Below are 26,068 nucleotides of genomic sequence, written 5' to 3'. Positions count from 1 at the left end.
TAGAAGCAGTCCTGTCCTTCCTTTTTGGTTCCTCTTTTTATTCACAAGTCAGGAACTACCTGTGATATCATTTGCATTTCTTAGCGGCTCTTTTGAGAAAACTTCAGAACTCACCAAAGAGAGAAGTATGGCTCTCCTGACGCTCTCCTGGTGCACCACGCCTCCCTGCACTCCTCTTTGCACTAGGCCCTGTGCTCAAGACCTATGTTTAAAATATGCTTCAAAACTTCCAAGTCTGGCTCACCCTGAAGAAAGGCCTCCGAAGAGGACTGTCAGGTTGCTGGAAGCGACAGGACGAGCTGTGCTTGCACCTACACGTCCACACCAGCACAGGTGGAAGGACAATGAACGGTATCAGCACAACTTTAAGAATTTGCCAAATGGGCCGGGCGTGGTGGCGCAGGCCTTTAATCTTTGTACTCGGGAGGCAGAGGCAGGTGGATCTCTGTGAGTTCGAGGCCAGCCTGGTCTACAAAGTGAGTCCAGGACAGCCATGGCTACACAAGAGAACCCTGTCTCAAAAATCAAAACAAAACAAAAAAAGAATTTGCCAAATGTGAATAAGTGATAAAGGAGAGGGACACTTTAGAGATTTCTGAAACAATAACAAAAGAGCTAGTCATATGATTAGGCTCTCTAAGTGAAAGCGCTAGTCATATAAGTGATTACCATGGAAATTTGGATAAAGAGTATACAGGCTCTCTCTTTCTTACAAGTATTTGTGAATATACAACTATGCCAAAATTATAAAGTAAGTCTTAAAAGCCAAAGAAATCCTAAACAAAAATATTCTGATCAATAAACAGATATTGACCTGGCCATGGTGGCACACACCTTTAATCCTAGCAGCCAGGAAAGCAGAGGCAGGTGGATCTCTGTGAGTTCAAGGCCACTGCAAATATACTAAAAGGCTAATTCTAAAGCAATACTATAAAATAATACCATTCCTTCTTTCCCTGGTAGTTTTAAATTGGGATTGTTATTGTCATTTTTCTTCCCAGTACTGGATTTTTTACTTGCCAGATTTACATATTCCTTTCTGATAACAAAAATCAAATTTCTCTTAGTGACATATTTTCCTTATTACACAAAGTCTCATAAAACTGCTGATCCAGGCTCTTTCCTTTCTCAAGCTCCTGAGGTGGGGATCAAGATGGTCACAGAACTCAACGGAAAGCGGGGAGGCTCTTTCTTACAGGCGCTCAGACCTGAAGAGGATGACACAAGGAGGGAAAGAGGGGTGGGCATATTTACAGCATAAAGACTTAAACAGGATCTGTTGCCATCCTTACACAGTGAGAGGGCCTGAATGTTTTCGTTATTCCCACAGGCTACCAGTACATGTTCTTCCAATACATTCCTCTTGTGTTGAGGCTAGGATTGAAGTCTCATCTCACAGAACCTTGGCAGAATGTGGCACAGTATAGAGTTTTTAAAAAGAAACATACAACAAAAGTTTTAATAGACAGGCAAAAAGATAACCAACCATAAGAAAACATTAATACATATATGGTATAAGAACAATATTATATTAGAAACTCCATAGAACATGGGTATAGCTGGTTGGTAGAGCCCTTGCCTAGCCCAGCGTCTGATCCCCAGCACCATGTGAACCTGGTGTAGTGAGGCATGCCAGCACCATATGAACCCGGTGTGGTGAGGCATGCCAGCACCATGTGAACCTGGTGTAGTGAGGCATGCCAGCACCATGTGAACCCGGTGTAGTGAGGCATGCCAGCACCATGTGAACCCGGTGTGGTGAGGCATGCCAGCACCATGTGAACCCGGTGTGGTGAGGCATGCCAGCACCATGTGAACCTGGTGTGGTGAGGCATGCCAGCACCATGTGAACCTGGTGTAGTGAGGCATGCCAGCACCATGTGAACCTGGTGTGGTGAGGCATGCCAGCACCATGTGAACCTGGTGTAGTGAGGCATGCCAGCACCATGTGAACCCGGTGTGGTGAGGCATGCCAGCACCATATGAACCCGGTATGGTGAGGCATGCCAGCACCATGTGAACCCGGTGTGGTGAGGCATGCCAGCACCATGTGAACCCGGTGTGGTGAGGCATGCCAGCACCATGTGAACCCGGTGTGGTGAGGCATGCCAGCACCATGTGAACCCGGTGTGGTGAGGCATGCCAGCACCATGTGAACCCGGTGTGGTGAGGCATGCCAGCACCATGTGAACCTGGTGTGGTGAGGCATGCCAGCACCATGTGAACCTGGTGTGGTGAGGCATGCCAGCACCATGTGAACCTGGTGTGGTGAGGCTGCCAGCACTGGGAAGGAGGGGCAGGAGAACCAGAACTTCAATATCATCCTTTGCTACTTGAGACCTTGCCTCAAAGCAAACACAATTTCTGTAAAAACATACCACAATAGAAAATTGGACAATTTATGTGTGCAGGTAATCATCAGAGATACATCAATCTCCATGTTAAAAAGAGAAAAGGCTGTCCTTCATTTATAAAAAGGAAATATAAACTAAATATGCAGGAAGTAACATTTTTCATGCATGAGACTAAAAACAGATGTCAATATTAAAAAAGTATAAAGGGTAGCCAATTCTTAAATATTGGGTCAAATTTAATTAATTCTGTCTTCTCAAAGGACATTTTGGTTTAATAATTATCAAAATTGTAAATTGGAATTTGCTTTCAGTATTTTTGTTTCTGAAAATTTATCTTATGGAGAAACATGTTCAAAGGCACATAAATATAAATAGTACCTATAATAATAAATGGAAATAGTATCAATATTGACAAGAGAAATGATAAATAAATTATATATATATATATAAGAAAAGCACTGCCACAGAAAAGAGCAAAGTGGATCCGTATACATTAATGTACAACAATTTCCAGTACATGCATTTAAGTGGCAAAGTCACACTTCATATTTTATTATTGTTAAATATCTATTAAGAGATACTAAGCTACAAATATAACAGAAATGTATTTAATAAAAGTAAAGAAAGGCACAGTGAAAGAAAGAGAAAAATAAACAGATGGCTTGGAATTCTCAACATTTCTGCCTCCTCCTCCTCCTAACTGCTGGAATTACAGGCATGTACCACACGGCCACCCAAATCTACTGTTTTCATTCAAACTAAATGAGAGAGAGAAAACATACTCCAACCTTTTATTCTTGGACTCGCTGTCAGTTTTGTACTGTTCAAACTCCTGGCTAAGAGACTGCAGCTTTTCTTGAAGTCTCTTTTCTCGATCTACACTTCCCTGATAAAATTTCATCTCTTCTTCCATTGCTTTCAGTTTTTCTTCCATGGCCTTAAATTCATGAAGAATTAGATAGCTGATGCCACAGTATTTACAAACTGTTTCTTCAGGAGACATCTAGGAAACAGAACATATATTTATTGAAATTTTATGTTTTTAATTGTGAAAAATAAAGTTCAACCAAGGTTGCTATGCAGCTGTACTGTGGAGACAAAGTAAACACATAGTCTGTTCATTACAGGGACAGCCACTATGACACACACTGCATACATCTGCATGAAATGTTTAAAACCAGTACAAATATTAGAAAGAGAAAAGAGTTTTTCAAAGTTATTTCACCATGGTATAGCTAAGAAATATTTACTCTTGAAATATCTTTCACGAAATAAAACTAAAGATGCCAAAAACATCCCTACAACTTCAGTTCTGAGATGCACTGTCCATAGCATCCGAAGGACCCCATGGCTTCTGCTGCCGAGCACACTATGACCCTCTAGCTCTGCGGTTCCCAGCCTGTGGGTCGTGATCCCCTTGGGACCGAATGACTCTTTCACAGGGGCTACATATCAAATATTTACATTACAATTCATAACAGTGGCAAAGCTGCAGTTATGAGTAGCAATGAGAATAATTTTATGGTTAGAGGTCAGCACAGCATGAGAAACTGTGTGAAAGAGTCGCAGCATTAGGAAGCTTGAGAACCACTGTTTTAGATACTTAGGACTTTTTTTAGATCTCATTTTACTCACTTATAAAATTATGGCTCTGAACCAAAGGAACTCTATGCTCTTACTCAGCTTCAGTATTTTATGATGTTTTACAAAATTTAATATTCTGTCCAAACCTACAACAGGGAAAACATTTTTTAACTTATGCACTTCTTTACTCATTTTATAGATTAAAACTGAGACTCCTTAAGTTACATAGCCAGCTGAAAGGTAAGAATGTTAAAACTAAACTCAAGACTTTAAAAAAAAACCCTGATGTATTTATGTAGCACACTGTACTTACCTACCACAGGTATGTGGGTTCTCATGTCCTTCAGATGAAGTGTGTTATGTGGCTCTGGCCAACACAAGGACATTGAAAAAGCAAACCTGGAAAAGGACCCTTCCTTTATTATGTCTTAAGAATAAATAGTAAAAACAAAGTAAGCATGAAATTTGCAGGCAAATGGATGCAACTAGAAAAGATCATCCCGAGTGAGGTAACCCAGACCTAGAAAGATACACATTGTATATACTCACTTATAAGTAGATTTTAGTCACATAGTACAGAATAAACATACAATGCACAGACCCAAAGAAGATAAGTAACAAGGAGGACCCAAGGGAGGATGCTTAAATCTCACTCAGAAGGGGAAACAGAACAGACAGAGGTAGTGGTTGAAGGCAGGGAACAAGTAGGAGAGAAAACAAAAAGAGATGTGAGGGCGGAGATCAGACCTGGGGAGAGCAGGAATGGGAGGACAATAGACCTGTAGAGAAAAGAAACTATGGGTAGGGGCATCTCTGTGACAAGCTGAAGACCTAAGTCAGGATAGGCTCCAGTGGGGGATATAAGGAGAACCTTCTACAAGCAGGGCCCACAGAGACTGAAGAGAACACCCTCTAACTAGACAAGTCTAGTAGAGGGAGGGAAATGCCAACCCATCCACAAAACCTTCTATTCAAAATTTACCTTGCCTACAAAATGTACTGGGATAAAGATAGAGCAGAGATTGAGGGAAGGTCCAACCAATGCCTGATCCAACCCAAGACCCACCCCATGGGAGAGAGCCAGCTCCTGACACTATTAAGGATACTCTGCTATGCTTGCAGACAGGAGTCAAGCAGAGTTGTCCTCTGAGGCGCTCCACCCAGCAGTGCCTCAAAACAGATGCTGAGACTCACAGCCAAACATTGGGTAATGCATAGGGAACCTTGTAGAAAAGTTGGGGAAAGGAGAAAAGGACCTAGAAGCAACAGGAGCTTCACAAGAAGACCAAAGAAGCCTAATGTCCAGGGCCAAGAGGAGCCTGCAGAGACTGAAGCATCAACTAAGGACCTTGCATGGACTGAACTCAGGCCCCCTTAACAAAGAAGTAGCTGATGGGCACCTCAGGCTTCATTTGGTCCCCTGTAAAGGGGGTGGGGACTCTCTCTGACATGGTCTCTCTTGTCAGGCATTCAATTACCTTTGATAAGACTGCCTTGCTGGGCCACAGGGGAATAGGACATGCTCAGTCCTGATACAACGTGATAAGCTGGGGCAGATGGGAAGGGGGCTCTACTTTTCTGAGGAATAAGGATGGAGGAGAGGGATGGAGGGTGAGACTGGGAGATGAGGAGAGATGGGGCTATAGCCAGGATGTAACATAAACAAATAATTTTTTAAAAGAATAAATAGGGGCTGGAGAGATGGCTCAGAGGTTAAGAGCACTGTCTGTTCTTCCAGAGGTCCTCAGTTCAATTCCCAGCATCTACATGGTGGCTCACAACCATCTATAACATGATCTAATGCCCTCTTCTGACGGGTAGGCACACATGTAGGCAGATGTTGTATACATAAAAAATAAATCTTTTTAAAAAAAGAATAAATAGTCCTTGGTAACCTATGTTTGATTGACTTTTTATAAAGGTAATAGAGCTTCAAGGTACCAAAGTAAAATCAATTCCTAGATTACTCAGTAAGTACTTTAAAAAAAACATGTCTCATCGTGGCTTGGAATCTGGTGACTAGTCTCCTACCTTATTGTCTCCAATACTAGATTGAAGGCACACATCACCTCTGGTCAAAGTGTTTCCTCTTAATACAGCCTACCTTGATGTGGTAGAGTTTGTCCCTGTAACTGTTACAGCACAAGGAGGTAGAAAGTGTCTCTGTAACTGTGTTACAGCACAAGGAGGTAGAAAGTGTCCCTGTAACTGTGTTACAGCACTAGGAGGTAGAGAGTGTCCCTGTAACTGTGTTACAGCACTAGGAGGTAGAAAGTGTCCCTGTAACTATGTTTCAGCACATCTACCTATCAACCCCACTGCATAAGTATCACTTGGAACAACATAGTAACAAATGTTATAAAATAGTCTCACTTAAATGTTAATAATCTCAAATCAAATGCCAGAATGGAATGTGTGAATGACTATGTCAGCCCCCTGTCACTGATTCCAATTGTATAGATTTATTTTTTTTTAATGTTTCAAAGAAATCATAAGTGACCTGGTTTAAGCTTTCTATATGTTCTTTGGTGCTACTCTGACTGAAACGTATTTTTCAGCTCTATTCTGACATCCCAAAGGTCTGAGAAACTCCTTTCCAACACAGCCTATTCCAGTTTTGTTTCCCAGGAAAACCTTTCTCACGTTCACCCCATCACTCCCTAGAACATCAACAATCCCCAGTAACTATGCAGAACAACCTGCTCCCCCACACAGAGCTCACTGTAAGATCTGAAGACAGCCTGTTCCTTCTAACAGCGCAGGACAGCTACCAGGAACACCCATGTTTTCTCTTCCCCACATAACCACCTCCAGGTCCTTCACAAATAACAAGCTTTCTACTCTTCACCCCATCCTAGTTCTCTCTAAACTTGTCCTATGCTTTCCCAGCATGACATCTAGGACTGAAGGGCTCAATGTGGCTGACCACAGAGAACAGAACGAGTAAGAACTCAAGCATCCCACTAGCTGCATTATTAGCAACACTTTCTAATAGAGTCTGCATCACTCCCTCATATTTTAGCAATCTCATGTTATACTATCATATTAATTAATACCTATTTAACTATCTATATTCATACTGCTGTGTTTAGTAATATGACTGACTTTTTCTACCCATCCACCCTCCCCACAGTTGACTGACAGCCCCAAATTAGAGACTGGACGCAGAAGAATCAACCTCTGGGCAGGAATAAGCCAACTAGTTCTGAAAGTATTGAAGAGTTAGGCAGTAAGTTCCTAGCAACTTTGTATAGAATTAGCCAAAATACTGGGCTGAAACACACACAGAGAAGCTGAGAGCAAGACACTATAGCTCTGAAGAGAGAGAGAAATAGTGGGAAAAATCCATACTAGCCTTGCAGTTCCTCACTTCAGTCCCTCTTGACAGCCGAATGTCCTACTCGCATTTAGGGATCTTTGCCCAGACTTTTTATACTTTCTTTCCCTTATACTATTTATCCCTTGAAGCCCATATTTCCATTTTCTTCTGTGTGCTTTAAGATACAAGTACAGAACTACAAATGTCAATGTAAGTATATATCTTATATCCTTTACACTCAAATATTTGCATATAAAACAGTATATTCACACATATGTATATATACTATATACATATATACACACACATTTAAAATATATGTTCAGTATGTGTTGAGGCTGGAACTTCACATACCACCATAGCTGGGACTAGTCCTTCTACTACATACTGTTCCCATATACCTCATTATAAACTATTAATTACTTCTGCAAATAGCCTAAAGTTATTCATATCTACTTTAAGACAAATTTTATCAGACATAGCCACAAAGTTCATGTAGCTGATGCCTAATATAGCTCTTAGAGCTAGTAATCACAGACACAACAATGAAACAAGGCCTGGAGAGATGGTTCAGAAGCTAAAAGCACTTCTTCCTCTTGCGAGAACCTGGGTTCAGTTACAAGCATCTAAACGGTGGCTCACAACCATGTGTATGTATAGTTCTAGGGGATCCAGCGCCCTCTTCTCATCCCCATGGGAATCAGGAACAAATACAGTGCATTATTTATGAAATGGAAATAGATATGAGCAAGATAGCACAACAGGTAAAGATGCTTACTGCCAAGGCTCACAAGCTGAAGTCAGTCCCTGGGATTCACATGAGAAGGCAAGAACCAGCTCCTGTAAGTCGTTCTCTGACATTTTTACATGTGTTATGCCATGTGGAAACACACATAAAGCAAGTAAGATAAAGAAAAATTTTAAGTGAAATAGCAAGGCTCATATGCTATGTTAATGAATGTAAAACTGGCCCAAGGGGTACAGCCTTCACTAATGTTCCTTTAGTAGGAATGGCAGTACAGGCCTTTAATCCCAACACTCAGGAGGCACAAGTGGTGGCTCTCCATGAGTTCAAGCCATTCTGACCTACATAGTGAGTTCCCAGGTTAGCCATGGCTATATACTACAACTCCATCTGGGAAAAAACAAACTAACTCTTGCAAGCCATGTTTTAATAATGTACTCTAAAGTCTTGTCTGGAGTTAAGATAAGGCTCACCTGTCATTCACACACATATGGAACAACATTTGCATATTGTCCTCTACAGCAGTCTTCAGTGACTCAGCAATCCCATTCAGAATCCCATCAGCCCTAGGGAAACTCACCTATCCAGATGGAGAGAGACCTGCACTCATTCAGAAGAGATGGGTATTTCCTTGAAGTCCTTTTGTTCATCTTGAGTTTTGATTCCTTCTCATTAACTAGAGCATTCTATTGCTTACTCTAAGGCAATTTATTCCTAACCTTTGTCCATTTGTCATAGTTCCTTTCCTACTTCCGCAAAGTGCCCTATCATTATCTTAAGAAAATTCTTGAAAAAGTAGATTTACAGCTGGAGGTATGAAACAGAAATCATAAACTTCATATTGTGAAAGGTATTACAAAAGCATTCATAATTTTAAAAAAACAAGAGATGAAAAGCTAAAGTAAATAAAACAATGCACTTTAAAGGTTTTCTAAATGTTCATCAAAGAAAAACACAATAGTCATTGTGATCTGGAAACAAAACAATAAAATAATAATAGTCCAAAAGAATGTTCTCCAGGCTTGGCCAAGTATAACCTGGATCTCTGAATTATCTATTAAATAACTACGCAGCTCAAAGAGTTTCAGTACTGTTCAATTATAGTTTTCTATAAGCAAAACTGTAGCAGAAAGGATATAACCCTTTCAAATTCTTAGTGTCTGTGGAGACTAACTGGGACACTTCTCGGAAGCTTGTGAAGTTATGAGATACTGTAATTAGGGATCCAAATGAAGCAAGTAAAAGGTATTTGTTGTGAATTTTAACTTGTGCTTCCTTCTAACTCAGTGTTTTGTCATTTTAGTTTCAAAGCAAAATAATAGCATGCTGTCATCGCTGACAAGAACGCCATCATTAACAGGAAGTTTCTGCCTGTTCTACTTGGGAAAGCATTAACAAGTGGAATACACTACACAAATGGAGAACCACTTAAAAATAAATTATAAACAAACTTCTTAAATACAGTGTTTGTGCTCTTAAAATTATAGTTATTGGTATAAAATCATAACTTTTGGTTTCTGTTTTTCAAGACAGGGTTTCTCTGCGTAGCCTTGGCTGTCCTGGACTCACTTTGTAGACCACGCCGGCCTCGAACTCACAGATATCTGCCTGCCTCTGCCTCCTGAATGCTGGGATTAAAGGCCTGCGCCACCATGCTGGACTTAAAATGGTAACTTGTAAAAAGTAAGATAAGCTTAAACTTTCGTCAGCATTCCTGACTGCAGGTAACTACAAAAAGCACCTAAAGGCCTCCTGCTGCCTAACTGAGGCATTCCCTAATCCAAAAGTTGGCTCGTTTTTCTTTTTCCTTTGTGTTAAATCTACCACACATTTACTGACCTTTGTATAAGAGAAAAGCAACAAACTTTAGTCAAAGGTAAGAGTGACAACAATACAAAGTGCTAGCATTTTTCAGATATTTTGCACAGTAAAATGCCTTTCCAGGTGCCTTTTGGAGAGCCTGAAGATCTGAGTTCAATTCCCAGGACCCACATGGTAGAAGGAGAGAACCAACTCCTGAAAGCTGTCCTCTGACTCCAACATATCCCATGGGCCATGCACACCTGCCATGAACAATAAATAAACTACATGTAATAAAAACATTAATAACTTTATCCAAAATAACGAGTGTTTAGTAAATTTCAGCCAAAATGGCAGAATCTTTTTTGAGATAAGACAGGAGACTTTTGCAACCATTAGCCAGACATACCAACTTGCCATTTCCTAAGTCCACCAGGCTCATTCCTCTTTATTAAGTCAACTTTATCATTAATTTCATAACATAGTTTTAAAGGAATTTACAACTACATTACATTCAATACAAATAGCCTGAGTGCTTGTCCATTGCCTGGGAGAAGACAAAGAAGTCCGTACTCAGTGCCTTATTCAATACAGTGCTGGAAGGACTAGCAGAGCAGCAAGGTGGATCCACACACATCAAATATTGTTCAAAATGTGGATAGGATTTACACGACAAAAAACACAAAATGCTGATTAAATACAATGAAGAACTATCAGGAATATCCAATCTTTTGACACTGCGACACAAAGTGGTCTTCTACAAAGTTCATGTTTGAGAAATAAACTGAGTTACAAAGAAGAAGCTAGAATATTTTTTATAACTTAAGTAGGTTTACAGTTTCATGTTGGGCTGTATGGGAAATACACGCTCTGCTCATGGGCTTAGGCAAATGACCCAAAGTAGTTAAAATAGAATATACCTAGAAATGCCTTCTGCCCAGGCTCTCCAGTTGCCACCCTGGGCCTGGAGTTGGGGAGGCAACCTCCAATCTCCTTCCTGCCCTCCACTATCACCTCTCCAGCCTCATTCCCAGCCCTGTAGCAGTTTGCTGAGGCCTCTCCTCCCTCCATTCCCTGGGGACTCCACAGATGACTCGGCTTTCCTCCCTTCCTATACCCCTTTCATCAGTCACTGATACCACATACACTCTCTAGCCAGGACCAGCAGTGGCCACACCCAGCAGGACCTGCGGAAGGTGCATCACGCTCTCCTTCTTTGCCACCTTTCCAGCCATTCTCAGCCTCAGCCTGATAATAATAACATACTTACAGATGCTCCTCCTCCCCCCTCTGGAGACTCCAACTCTCGGTTCAGATGCAGGGTTCCCCTAGCCCTTTCATCCCTGTCTCTCCAGACAATTCTTCACCTTACTACAGCCTCACGTGCAGTATCCTCTTTTCGCACCGCACCTCCAACTCCCAGGGCATGCTGCCTCTAGATGTGAATAAGATCCCCTTAGCTCTTTTCTGAAGTTTCTTTCAGCCTTTCCTCCCAGCCCATCGTCCTTCCTCTCTGTCACCTATGGATCTGAGTGCACCTGAGGAGCACTCTCTAGCAGGCACTGACAGCCATCACACTTTCCTAAGATCCAGAGAGGGCAAAGAGAGCAAGGAACAGAACACCACCTAACAAAGACAAGACCAGATACCAGCACCTAAAATTATCTTCATCATCCCAACCTCAGATGCCTAGACACCAGGGCAAAACCACAATAACAGCCAGGACAGTATGTCTCCACTAGATTCCAGTAACCCTATTCCAGTAAGCCCTTGGAAATGCGATGCAGTTGAAGCCCAAAACAAGGATTTCAAAATAGCAATTATGAATATGTTCAAGGACCTTAAAAGGGAGATGAATAGGCCGGGCGTGGTGGCACATGCCTTTAATCCCAGCACTTGGGAGGCAGAGACAGGCAGATCACTGTGAATTTGAGACCAGCCTGGTCTACAAAGCGAGTCCAGGACAGCCAAGGCTACACAGAGAAAGAAACCTGTCTCAGAAAAAAAAAGGGGGGGGGCGCAGGAGGGATGAATAAATCCCTTAATGAAGTCTTTGAAAACACAAACAGTGGAATGCAATGATAAGAACTATTTAAGACATGAAAGTAAAATTTAACAAAGAAATAGAATCAGTAAAGAAAAGTAAACCTGAGATGAAACTGGAAATGAACAATTTAGGAAGTCAAACAAAAACCTCACAGGTAAGCCTCATCAACAGAGTACAAGATATGGAAGAGCGAATCTGAGGCATTAAAAACAAGGTACCAGAAAAAAAAATCCCAGCACAAAACATCTAGGAAATCTAGGACATATAAAAAGAGCAAATCTATAAATAAAAGGACTATAGGAAAGAGTAGAAATCCAGGTCAAAGGCACAGAAAATTTATTTTAACAAAATCAGAAAAGAAAATTTCTCTGATATAAAAGTATAAAAATGAGAACCCAGGCGTGGTGGTGCAGCCTTTAAGTCCAGCACTTGGGAAGCAGAGGCAGGTGGATCTCTGAGTTGGAGGCCAGCCTGCTCTACGGTGTGAATTCCAGGACAACTAAGGCTACACAGAGAAACCCCATCTCCGAAAACAAAAGAAAACAAAAACAACAACAAAAGTACAAGAAGTATACAGAACATTGTAGAAGTAACTAACCACTACCTGATTGGATCTAAGCCCCACTACATGAGATAGAAGCCATACCTAGCACTGCTTGGGTCACCAAGAACCTGAGCCATGATAGGCCATGGACCTAGGGGAAAACCAAATATTACTGTTCAGCTATAAGAACACAGCAGTGACGTTACTCCTAACAGTATTCTGCTATACCCATACATCAGTGTCTCACTCAGCCTTCATCAGAGAAGTTTCCTCTTACAGTAGATGGGAATTGATATAGACACCCACAACTAGGTAATGTGCAGAGTGAGAAGCCTTACTCAGTCCTAAATGGAATGTCCTCATCAAGTCCCTCCCCTCAAAGATCAGGGAACTATGCAGAAGATGAGGCAGACAGATTTTAACAGCCAGAGTGTGTGGATGATAACAACAACAAGCAAAACAAAAACAAAAACAAAAAACCAAAAAACAGTGTTTCCCAGGCACAACAGGACTGACAGGCACATACGAATTTACAGAGACTGCGGCAGCATGCACAGAGCCTGCACAGGTGCAAGGCAGACAGGGCCCAGCACTGAGAGGTGAAGTAGATACAAATTCCCATCCTTAACCATGAAACTATCTCGAATTGACAACTGTTTACAAAGAAAAATTAGCTTCTGTAAGGGAGTCTCACAGGATACACAAACCACATGTAAGGGCAGGTCCTATGCCCAGCATTAGATGACCAACACAAAATGAACTCACACGTATTTGGGGAGATTTATTTTGTCTCATATTGCTTTGTTTAGACTTTTTTAAAAAAACTTACTGATCTTTTGTTTGTATATTATGGTTTCTGAGTTTGTGTTTTTATGACGTGTGTGTGTGTGTGTACATGTGTATGCATTTCATGTGCTCTTTGTTGGCATGTTCATTTTGTTTTATTCTTATTTGCCTTTTTTTATTTGCTTGTCTTCTTAAGAAAGAGAAAAAAAGGCATGGACTAGGAAAGGGTGGGAAGGATCTGAGATGAGCAAAAGGAAACTGTGATCAGAATATACTGTACGGGGGGAAACTTTCTTTCCGATAAACAAAAATAGTAAAAAAAAAAAAAAACCAGTTCTTTGTATTGATATGTAAGTATAATTCAATCCCTAGCAATAGCCCAATAAGATGCTTTGCAAATGTAGAGATGATTATCAATTTATAAGGAAAGCCAAAGAAATAGAATGGCTAAAATAATCCTTAAAAAGAATAAAATGGAAGAGATGACTGCACCTGATTTAAGAAACAGTGTGCTACTAATCAGCAAAACACTGTAGATGCAATGGAAAAACATAAAGGTGGATGGGATAGACTGAGAGCCAGAAACAGGCCCATATAAACATGCCAACTTATTAGCAGGAAAGCAATTCAGTGAAGGCAAGGTCGCCTTTTCAACAAATGCTACAGGTAAACTGGCTAGTCTTGGGTTAAAAGAAAACACACACCTCCACCTAAACCTCCTGTTATACAAAAGTATATTCAAAATGAATCATAGGCTTAAACGTAAAATATAAAAGTGTGATTTTAAGTAGGCGAAAATCTTCAGTATGTAACCTGGTACAAGAGTTCCTGTGGCTTGTTCTAGTTGGCTTTCTGTTGCTGTGATAAAACACATTGACCAGAGGCAACTTGGGAAGGAAGGGTTTATTGTAGGTTTACACTTCCCTGTCCCAGTGCATCATGAAGGAACATCAGGGCAGAAGCCATGGACAAACGCTGCTTATTGGCACATTCCCTTGGTCATCTCATGCTTAGCTTGCTTCTTTTTGGTTGTCTGGTTGTTTTGAGACAGGGTTTCTCTGTGTAGCCTTAGTTGTCCTAGAACTAGCTGTGTAGACCAGGCTGGCCTCCAATTCAGAGATCCGCCTGCTCTGCCTCCTGAGCGCTGGGATTAAAGGCGTGCGCCACCACCGCCAGCTTCATCTTGATTTTTATGTATCCCAGACCCACCTGCCTAGTGGTGGTGCTGCCCAGAGCAAGCTGGGCCCTCTGACATGAATCATCAATGAAGTCCATCTCTTCTAGGTCACTCCTAGGTAGGGGGCTCCTCAATTTAGGTCCCATGCTCTCAGGTGACTCTAGTGTGTGTCAGGTTGACAATAAAAGCTACCAGCAAACTTGATACAAAAAGCATAATTTGTAAATGGAAATCTTGACAACCTAGGCTTCTGTAAATTAAGCATCTTTGCTTAAAAAAAAAAATCCAAACCTATGAAAATAAAAATATAAGCTACACATCGGGAGAAAATACTTTCAGACCATACACATGGCCAGTAGCTAAAGTATATAAAGAATTCTGAAAACTCAACAATTTACAAACAATTAGAAAATGAAAGAGAACACAAAGACGCACTTGACCTCAAAGGACAGACAGATAAGAAGAATTTCTCTTTCTGTTGCCATGATAAAATTCTCTGAGAAAAGCAACTTGAAGGAGGATGTTCACATCATGGCGTTAGGGAGGCCTGAAGCTGCTGATCACTACTCACCAGTCATCGGGCAGAGAGCACTGAATGCACGCTGCTCTCAGCTCTCCTGCTCCAGACAGTCCGAGAATGGTGCCATTGAAGTGGGCAGGTCTTCCCACCTCAAATGGAAAAGAATGCCCTTCATGCATGCCCAGAAGTACATCTCCCATGTGGTTCTACATTTTAATAAACTGACAATTAACACTAACCCAATACCAAATGAGCACCTGAAAAGGTGTTCTATATTTTTAGAACTAGATTTTAGGAAAATACAAATCAAAACCCCAGAGGGAGCATTATAGCTACTGACATCTTCAAATGCTGGTAAAGATGAGGAAAAGGTCCATTACTCATATACTGCAGGTACGAGTATAAAATGGTATGTCCACTCTGAGAAACAATTTATTGTCTTTTAAAAATTAAACCTCCCATATATCGCTGGGTATTTATAGTACAAAAACACGTATTCATGTATATACCTTGTATGTTCATGTAAATACCTAGCCAGACACTGGGAACAATACATATACAATCCAACAGGTGAATGTTTAAATGAACTGGTACGTTCAAAGCATAGATCCAGTAATAAAAGTGAGGAAGCTCACTGGGTGGCGCGTGCTTTTAATCCTAGCTCTCAGAAGCAGAGGTAGGCAGATCTCTGTGAGTTCAAGCACAGCCCTGTCTACAAAGCAAGTCCAGGACAGCTAGGGCTACACAGAGAAACCCTGCCTTGAAAAACAAACAAACAAAATAAGTAAATTAATTAATTAGAAATGAGGAAACTCTTGAAATAAACAACAGCCTGAAATAAACTTTGAAATAGTGTATATGGCTTCCATTTATATAACATTCTTGAAATAACATGGCATTAATGGAGGAGAGAAAAATGGGAAAGTTAAGGTGAGTATAGTTTTTAAAAAACAATGTGAGGAATCACTGCTCTAAATTTTAAATGCATCAACCGTCAATCTTCTGGTTAGGATAACATACTTTAGCCTGCCAAATCTTACCCCCAAAAAACCTTTCCATCTTATGCTTAAAAATTGCATGTAAGTTTAATTTTAAAACCATAAAAACAAATAAATCTTATTTAAATTAAAACATCAGGTTAACAAAGACATTTTATTGAGCAATAAATAAATAAATAATGTATGCTGGATTCATGCTATAAAATTCTAACACACACACACACGGTGGCAAGATCTGTTTCTTGATAGCTCTCTTCTACTAGGAACCCCAGGAACCTCTATAATATTCAATAACCAGTCAGCAAGAGGATTTATTTAACCGCTAATAGAAAAATGAGGACTTTTCTAGATAGTATGTTTTAAAAATATTTTCACTAAGGTGGACAGTGGTGGCACATGCCTTTAATTCCAGCCCTTGGGAAGCAGAGGCCGGCGGATCTCTGAGTTCAAGGCCAGCAAGTTCCAGCACAGCTAGGGCTACACAGAGAAACCCTGTCTTGAAAAACCACACACACACTAATGGAATACTTTGGATCACAGCACTAAGTAATAGTGTTCCCATAAATTACCCAGTTTTCCTCATAAGGTGTCAAAACTACAAGTGCTTTAAACACACACACACACAACACACAAAACACACACACACACACACACACACACACACACACACACACCTTTCCAGGATGCTAGATCTAACACTTCTAACACCACTTTCTTTTTTTCTCTGCTCTAACTCAACACAAAATTTGAACCTAGCCACCGTGGCCCAAAATGACCTGAAAAATTAAGTTTATTTTCTCTGGCAGTGACAACCTGTGCTTGGAAATATAAAACTGTTATTCTGAATAAATTTCAAAGTTCCCAAGTACTAAAATTACTTTGCTGAAACAGGACAAAATGAGCTGTTAGTGCTGGGAAGGCTTGCTATCCTGGAACAGCGCGCCCTCTCTCCAGCCTCTCTCCACTGACACTCCTGTTGTGCAAAATAAACAAACGTTGCTCTCTTCACTTTGTGTCCAGTGGTAATAAAGATCTCCTGAAACTAAAACCTTGTAAGGTCTTCAATTTGTCACCATTTTTAAAACAAGGGATTAACTCAGCCTGTATGAATTGATTTCCCACTACTTTGTTGCTGTTCTGACTTTACACACACCCCTAGCAAAAACAGCAAAGGAACTTTGTTGTTGCTGCTGTTTTCTAACAAGAGAGCATGAGCCGACACTTTGGAAAAGAGGTGATACACACTTAGTACTGTGCTCATCTCTGAGTGCGGCTTTCCATTTACACTGTGAAAGGAGGCAGAACTGAAATGCACTCTCCTTGCAGAACAGTGGGCGAAGCTTCCAGCCATGCTGCTGGGTCTCTGAGGCCAGAGACAGGCTGCCATCTGCTCAGCCTAGAGAGAGAACAGATTCGGATGTAGTGTTAAGTAAAATGAAGTAAACTGCGGAGTCCAGCAAAAAACAAAGGGGACATATATGCCCCATGGGCCTCTTGTACTTATGGAGATGGAAGTCTGAGAGTGCTCTGTGCACAGCCAGAGACTATGATAAAAAGCAAAAAGATCCAGGAAATGAAAGTCAAACATTATCTTGTTCCTTCTTCCCTGAGATTCCCTGAGGAGATGAGACCAAAGAAAGGAGACTTAATCTTTGCCTCTGAGCAGGCGACAGACTCTGACTCCAGCTTATTACCCATCATTCTTCTTCCTTTCCTTTGATGGCCTGCTCGCTCACCTCCTTTTTATTTTCCTCCATGTGTCATTTCCCCAGTGTTGCTCATTTGGCCTTTAATGGTACAGTGAAGCATAGCCATGCCCACATTGTAATGCACTGAACATCCATTACCATATCACACAGCACAAGTACAGAGAGAAGAAGAAAGGCTCCCTCGCCTCTCCTCTCTGATTTCTGCAGAAGCCCTCCTTGCCTATACACAGAAAAAGAAAATAAAGAAACACAGCAGGGGCGTCTTTAGGAAGAAGAACCAGCCTATACAGTAATACAGAAAGTTAAGAGACAAGAAAGAATGAAAAAAAAAAAAAAAAGGCTTTGAAAGACATCTTAGTCACTGCACACTGGCACGGATTCATCCACCTCAAGTCTTTTTTTCTTCCCAAAAAAGTGGAGCACATTTTCTAAGTCATTATGACAAATGTCCCTTTTTCTCCATCTTAAAAATTAACTGATTCTAATCTGAAGTACTATTTCATTACAAATTATTCAGGATAATTATCCTTAAAGTGCTTACAATCACAAGCAGTTCAGACTTTAGATTTTCTCAGACTTCTGAATGTATGCATATATAAAATGAGATCTCTGAGCTAAGACCCCAGTCTAAATACAACATCCATTCATGTTTTACCTATGTTAAACACCTAGCCTAAATATGGCCCTATATAATATCTTAATAAATGTGTGCATGAAACAGATTCATAACGTAAAATTTACATTTGTGGTATAATATAAACACTTGACTACTTCCAGCTTTTGAAACATTTTGCATTTCAGATTAGTCAGGAATTCTCAACATTTGTTGGTTGGTTGGTTTTTTGTTTTGTTTTGTTTTGTTTTGTTTTTTGGTTTTTCGAGACAGGGTTTCTCTGTGTAGCCTTGGCAGTCCTGGACTCACTTTGTAGACCAGGCTGGCCTCGAACTCACAGCGATCCGCCTGCCTCTGCCTCCCAAGTGCTGGGATTAAAGGCGTGCGCCACCACCACCCGGCGGTTGGTTGGTTTTTTGAGACAGGGTTTTTCTGTGTAGTCCTGGCTGCCCTGGACTCACTTCGTAGAGCAGGCTGGCCTCCAACTCCTAGCAGCCTGCCTGCTCTGCCTCCCTGAGTGCTGGGATAATACGTACATTTATATATTTAATATGATTCTGTATAGAATGACATATGCAAGCTGATAATACTGAATATTGCCTGATCATTAGGTAATTAAGTAAGTTAATGTGGACAATGCAGACAACCCATACGTCAAAAGTTTCGGGAAAGAACTGCCTTTTAAAGACTTTCTAAGCTGGGGGATGTCCATATATATACATTTTGGTTGTGCACATGACATTAATGAGCATGAAAGTATTTTTGTATAAGTGTATCTAACTTAGGTCTGAAAAAAGCACCAAGCTACACACTGTCTTCTAAGCACTGAGCGGGAAAGGCTGTAACTAGTACACTTGTCCCCGGGCTTAGACAGCCAAACCTCTCCTGCTGTCCCACTTCTCTGCACTGCAGGATAATACGTGCCATCCTTCCTTCTAACTACCTCAAACATGACCAAAAGCACTCAACCACTCCAAGACTGTTGAAATACTCAGCTCTCAGGAACCAACTCTAGGACCACACATTCTGCACAAAACTCTGCCTTTAATGATCCCCAGCACCCAGGGATGCCATTCTCAAAAGGACAACTGGGCGGGGCCAGTTATCGCTGCTTTCCATCATGGAGCCCGGGGGTCCAGCTGAGAGCCCAAGGCCTGGGTGCTAGCTGATCCATCTCTCTGGCCTCCTGTCTAACATGGAACTTAAATCATAATACTGTCTTGTAGACTTTTACTGTTATTTCATTTTCTTCCTGACAAACTGATTAGGATCTGAAACATGGACTTTCGCTTTTAGGATTTTGTTCTGTTTTACAGCTTCTTTTAATCTCTATCACACTGGGGCTATTTTATGAAAGGAACACATTCAGGTGAGAAGAAGATGTTGCTTTTTTTTTTTCCAAACCCATTGAAGCACCATTTCTGAAGTAGCAACACAGCCAAGCTAAGATCTTAGCATTTTACAGCAAACTTCAGAGGTAAAGAGAATTACATGCCGTGATTGAAAGGCTATCTTCTGGTAACTACGCTTCCTTCAAGGTTCCCATAAGTCTGGAAGGTAGGCAGCAAGAACAGCACCATGTCAAATCAATGCTGTGACTAATGTTAACCAGCCAGCCACAGCCGCACGCAGATTGTCAAAGCACAGCTCAGAACCATGGTTTTCAGTGGAAAGTGGTGAATTATTAACGAAGAGCTGACTGTAGGCTGGGGGTGCAGCTCAATTACAGACACACTGGAGGTCCTACATTCAATTCTTAGCAGGATAAGCAGAGGCAAAGTTGATGATAGACTCGCTACATGAGCTGCATGAACAGTGACAGCTAACACAAAAGGTTGGAAGCCACAATTTACGGCAATAACTTTTGAAGAGATATTTTTTTTTAATTGTTATATTAACAATGTATGGATTGACAAACTAAATACAGAGCTGAGCATGGTGGAGCACTCCTGTAATCCCAGCACTCAGGGAGCCAGAGGCAGGAGGGTCTCTGTGAGTTGGCAGCCAGCCTGGTCTACAAAGCGAGTCCAGGACAGCCAAGGCTACAAGGAGAAACCCTGCCTAGAAAAACAAAAAGGGAAATAAAATTAAATACAAAAGAAATGTCTTTGCCTGAAAACAAATGTAAATTAATACGAAGGAAGGCTAAATTAATTATAAGTATGAAATCAATGCTGGGGCTCAGTAAATAAAGATACTCACTGCCGAGCCTGACAATCTGAGTTTGAGTTCTACAAACCACACAGCAGAAGAGGAAAACTAACTCTTACAAGTCATCCTCTGACCCCCACATGCTGTGGTCTGTTCTCTCTCTCTCTCTCTCTCTCTCTCTCTCTCTCTCTCTCTCTCTCTCTCTCTCTCATACACACACATATACAATACATACATACACACACACAGACACACAGTTTTTTTCATGTAAAATTGAGATAAATGGGGGGGATTTACTGCCTCTTGGAATGTTATCCAGGCACTAAGTATTATTGAAGTACTATTAGAATCACTACCAGTGTTAATGGTGAGTTCTTATTTTAAATCTTATGCTTTCAGCTGGGCATGGTGGTGCACATCTTTAATTCCAGCATTCAGGAGGCAGAGGCAGGTGGGTCTCTGTGAGTTCAAGGACAGCCTGATCTATAAAGAGATAGAGTTCTAGGACAGCCAGGGATATTATACAGAGAAACCCTGTCTCAAAAAACCAAAACAAAAACCAAAAAAAAAAAAAAAAAACCTTTATGCTTTCTTTATAAGCAAAGTTGTTGGGGTGTGTGCATTTGATTCTCCGGTTGCAGCTGTTGGGCTTTCTCTGACAGCCAGCTGGACTATTCCAGGCCAGCATCTGCCATTTTGATCACTGGTGAGAGGCCCTGAACAAATGGCACAGTGATCACAGCTGCCTGCTCTGGCTCTTGAAGATGCAGCCACAGCCAGAACACTTTCAAACCATTTGTATCAGAGTTTCTGCTATCAGGAGCCTAAGTAAACTCCAGACGACCCTAGGCCAGAGAGGGGAGCATTTTCCATGGTGGCCTAGCAAAGGGACTATTAGGGACAGGTACAAAGGGGACATTGTCTTGTTTGGTGACAAGGCAAAACCGTTTGCGCGGGAGGTTGGCCGTGGTTCCTGTAAACACCATTTCTCTGGCTCTGTAAACTAGCAGTGTGCTCACTTGAGGAGCTGGATGAGAGACACCCTTCTGCCTTCCCTCCCTCATTTTCTAACACTGGGCTCAGGAGAAGGCCTCCTCCTCATGCTGACTTCTTGCCTACATTTGGTAGCACAGGCTGAGCTGTTATCAACAACGGAGACGGTGGATCAGCCGCAGCAGCCGGCATGGCCGAGAGGCCAGCACACTGAGCCCCAGAAGCCCCAGAGCAGTCAGCCACTTGATGGCTGAAGTAAAAGCCGAGCTAGATGGTCAAAACTCCAAGCTGTAAAAGCAGCAGAGCAGCAGCTCCAAAAGACATGGAACCGCTGAATGTCAAAAGAGTGGTAGTAACCGCCTCCCAAATGGACAGTGGCGACTAACACAGTGGCCACTAAGACAGTGGCCACAGCAACAAGAGGCAACTGAATAATCCAAGAGAGTGACCAAGGCAATAACAAGAGGAAGAGTAGGAACACAGGGGCGTGAGGGGACAGGAAGCTGGAGAATGGAAACCTGGGAGGGACCAGAGAAGAAGGAAGTGCAGGCCCCACTCACTTCAAGGGTTTCCGAAAGTGTATGAAAGTTCAGACAGTCCCCCAGGCCTAGGTGTTTTAAAACTGGTCACCACCAAGGGCTTAGGAATCCCAACTTCCTAGGTCCACACGAGAGCTGAAATCCTCGGGAAGCTAAAGCATCCAAGTTCTCTGAGCTTGGGCAGGAGCTCTCACACTTCCAAAGCTAAGGCTCCTGCTGGCTGAGGCCTGCTTCTGTTCCAGCCTGCCTGCTCCCAACACTCAAAACGCCTAAGGGATAAATCCTGCGACAGCTTCTCCTTCCCTGCCACCGACAGTGTCCATCAGGTAGAGCAAAGGACCAAAGGGTTGGTAACTGATTAAAATCCTATCCAAACATCAGCCACAGTGCTCACTCCTGATCCCAGCACTCAGGAGGCAAAGGGAAGCAGAGCCTGCACGGCCTTTGCAGGGAAGTCTAAGCCAGCCAAGGCTACACAATTAGCTTCTGTCTAAAAGAAAACAGCACCTGGTGCACAGTGCATGATGAGAGCTAAAGTATGTAAAAAATGCACTACGTAAAAAAATATCACAAAAAGTTACGAACATGAACATTTCTAGGATCTGCTTCCACTACGACTCTAAAACTAGCCAGTTAAATATTATAGTAGAATTATATGTCTGTCTTCTTACTTATTCTTGGCAGTGAAAGTCTAAAGTGTGATTATTTCTCCTCCCACCACCAATTCATCACCAATTCTGTTGAGGTTTTCTAAATTCACTCTCCTGTATTTTAGAATGATGTAACTACCAAACACTCTGAATGTTCAACTCTTACAATACAACATCTTACCTTTTGGATTTCTTCAGGTAATGCATGTGTGGGTACGTGGCGATCCATAATCCCCCCCAAATGCACTGAGAGCACTGCAGAAAAACAGTCTGAAAACAGGGACGGCAACAATCAGAATTCACATAATGACAAGGAAATTCAAATGATTTAAAAATTCTTAGTGTCTGGGGATGAGCGGGCAGTAAGTACTTTAACAGATGTTTGTTTCGTTAGCTCCATGTTGGAAGGTACAATTTACGTTTCCTCAGGTTTCAAGCCACTCACACAGAAAGCTATAGCCATTACTGACTTATATACATCTTTTCTATTGTTCAGAAAGTTATAAACTACTACTAATAATAGTGATTTATTAAGTGTTTTGCAAAAGAGTAACTGCAAGATTTTAGACTTTTTTGTTGTTGTTGTTTCTTTTTGTTTTTCAAGACAGGGTTTCTCTGTGTAGCCTTGGCTGTCCTGGACTCACTTTGTAGACCAGGCTGGCCTCGAACTTATAGAGATCTGCCTGCCTCTGTCTCCCAAGTGCTGGGATTAAAGGATTTTAGACTTATTTCAGTGTTCTAAAATAACATTTTTCTGAAAAGCTATAGAAAGCAATAATATTGTATTGTAAATCATAAAAAAAAATACACTTGTGCCATCAAGGCTTGTGTAAACTAGGGAGTAGAAAAGAATACTGAGTCACTAAGTTATGGTACAGGCACCGAGAAGAGCCACCAAAGCATCAAAGACCACATGCCAACTGTACCTGAGATGGATATCTACGTAACTTTATCTAGATTTTACTTTTAACAGATTTTCATTTCCTAATACCAACAATTCAGTATAGAACTCTTTTTTATTACTTTCATGAAATCACAGACAACAGAGACACATTTTCCTTCAAGTTTTCCCCAAACTGGACAAAGAACATCCAATCCAGTCTTATCAGTGAAGGGTCAATCTAGCCATGGAGAGAGTAGAGGACCAAAAACATGGCTTACTGAACAAAGGCCTTGCCACAGTGTGAGCCCAGCACCCATGAATGCAGGGCTGGTATGGAAGGCCACCTGAAACCCCAGCCTTGGGAGGGAGGCAAGCTGGGTGGCTAGACTCCCCGAACTGAGCAGTTCAGAATTCAAGTGAGAGACCCAGTAAAGAGTGTTGAAGACACTTGGCATCAACCTCAGGCCTCCAGACATACATAAACATGCATACACAGGTGTGCCCATGAGCCTGAATACACACACACACACACACACACACACACACACACACACACACACAGAGTAGAAGAAAGATGCCAAGGCCAGAATGGTGGTACCGTAGACTCAAGTGATTCAAGGTTTGGCCCATGACTGACAAGCAAGGGTAATGCAAGAGTCCAGAAAACATAATGACCTATCTTACGGGTAGTGATGATGGGAAGCTAGCAAAGACTTCCTAAAATTATTTGTGCTAGGTCAGGACAAGAATATTTTTGTAAAGACCATTGGTAGAAGGGAGATTCCTCAACCCCATGTTAGCCTAATCCTTCATTTCAATAAGCTGCTATTTAAAACAAATAACTAATGAGCTATCTTCCCACATGTAACACAAGACAATGTGTGTGGTTGGTAAAAGTTAACTGAGGTCAAGCATGGGGGTGAAGTTAATTATGTCGACATGGGTCCAAAGTGACCAAGTCCATAATCTAATATTTGGCATACTGTCACAGTCACATGCCAAGAAACCAGAAGGCTCGTTATCCTCAGTTAAGCCATCATTAGTCTATGGAAATGATAATATCTCTTCAGCTCCACCAGGAATATTTCCCCCCTAAAATTGCCAACTAAATCTCCTCTTAAAGTACCACCCACAAAAGAATTAGCGAGCATGGGTCTACATAACAGTGTAAACTCAAAGTAGGGCATTTTATAATTTAGCGCTGTCACTTGACTGCACTGCAACATATTACTATACCAACAAAGGTGGCAAGCTCCTGACTGTGAAAGAAAAATCCAAAGTAGCGCCCTGGTATTAGAGAGCCCTCCAAAACATAGGGGGAGAAGCTGAAAAAGCCTTTCTATTGACTTCGATGCACATCACAGAAAACGTCGTAACAAGATAAGGAGTCTCAATTCCTTTCATACAGTCGAGATACATTCATTGTATTCGTCCCAAGAACATTAATATCTTGTCCTCATATAGAGAGGTCTCTAACATTGTTTATACATTATTTTATTGTGAACCCATGTAAACTGTGATCGCAATCTGGGATAGCTAGTTGCTTTTCTGCTAAGCAGGGCATGCAGATGCTTACAACTAACAGGTAGCCACCTAAATTCACAAGGTGAGGGCAAGGGCAGTACTTTCTTTAATATTTTTGTTATGCTTATATTTTAAGGAAATAGCTTCTATGCCTTTAAGAAAAGCCCACTGGGACTTTATAAAGATTTGAGTACCCATGAAAAGAATAGAAGAATTCAGAGATCATTTAGTTTTCCAGTAAGTGTGGAGCTCTTTTTGCTTTTTTGAGCAGGAGAAACTTGTAGTTTTCAATTTACCCATCCATTATTTTTCCTGTTTTAACAAACAAGTTCCTTTTGGTCGGCCCCACTATACATGTGTAAACTGCCCTTGACAAAAGTACAATGGATGGTACTTGGCTGCAGCTACACGTTTTTGAACCTCCTCTGCGACACAGGTCACGAGAAAGACATGTGTTTTTAAGTGCAGAAAACGTCCTTGGTGGTTCACTTCCGATTCTTACACCGGTGTCACGCCCGGTCATTAAGTCGGGTTCTGCTTCCTGGCCCTTCCTCAAGCACCATTCCGGGGGCGTGAATCACATGAGGGCAGCTCAGGGGCAGCAGAGCAGGAGGTCACCCGGTTTGCCCAGGCCTCGCCCGGGGCGCCCGAGAGGCTGCCCCGCCTTCCTCCCCCAACCCCATCGCCCCCGCCGCCGCCCCCCCCCCCCCTTGCCCCGGCCGGAGCCTCCGCACCGGAACTGCGTCCCTGCCAGCCAGTCCTCAGAGTGCTGAGAAAGTCCGTGACCCTCACCTAGCCCGGGACCCCGCAGGGTGCGAAACGGCTTCCCCGGTCTCCCGGGCGACCGCGCTGCACGTTGGCCTGACGTCAGGGCGCGGTGACGTCACTGCCCACGCCGTCGCCGACGCGGAAGCGGAGCTCCTTTGCATCACTTGTCCCAAAGGCGGGCTAGGCGGAAGCTGGCGCGGGTGGCGGGGGTCGTGGAGAGGGCGTACTTACGCGCAGTTCTGTGACGGGGCGTGGATGGGGCTCTGGAAGACTCGGGGACCGCAGACAGCCGAGGCTGATGAGGCAGGAAGGAGGGGGAGGGGTGCACAACAAGGACAATCATTGCTCTCGAACAGAGGAAAGA

The 26,068-nt window shown here is 42.1% G+C and overlaps 1 protein-coding gene and 1 long non-coding RNA gene across 7 annotated transcripts in view; one reads left to right on the top strand and one right to left on the bottom strand.

Moving 5' to 3' along the window:
• The window catches only part of LEKR1 (leucine, glutamate and lysine rich 1), a 158,542-nt gene extending 132,715 nt beyond the window's left edge, over positions 1-25,827 (bottom strand). Inside the window, exons 1-3 of one of the 6 annotated variants that reach the window (XM_084768792.1) lie at positions 25,729-25,827; positions 22,711-22,799; positions 3,143-3,357 (exon numbers count right to left, since the gene is read on the bottom strand). In XM_084768792.1, coding sequence (XP_084624918.1) covers positions 3,143-3,357; positions 22,711-22,758 — 263 coding nt within the window. In that variant the 5' untranslated portion in view covers positions 22,759-22,799; positions 25,729-25,827. The other 5 variants (XM_084768793.1, XM_084768794.1, XM_084768797.1 and 2 more) reach the window with 5 other exon arrangements.
• Positions 4,136-7,296, top strand: LOC311590023. The gene is made up of 3 exons (XR_014776730.1): positions 4,136-4,178; positions 5,677-5,755; positions 7,072-7,296. It is a non-coding gene; the product is annotated as an uncharacterized lncRNA (long non-coding RNA).
• Positions 25,828-26,068: the final 241 nt, after the last annotated feature.

This window comes from Acomys minous, assembly GCF_964271855.1.
Source record: "Acomys minous genome assembly, chromosome: 19".
NCBI classification, from domain to species: Eukaryota; Metazoa; Chordata; class Mammalia; order Rodentia; family Muridae; genus Acomys; species Acomys minous.
The sequence above is the reverse complement of the archived record's forward strand: the minus strand, read 5'-3'. Positions and strand labels throughout refer to the sequence as shown.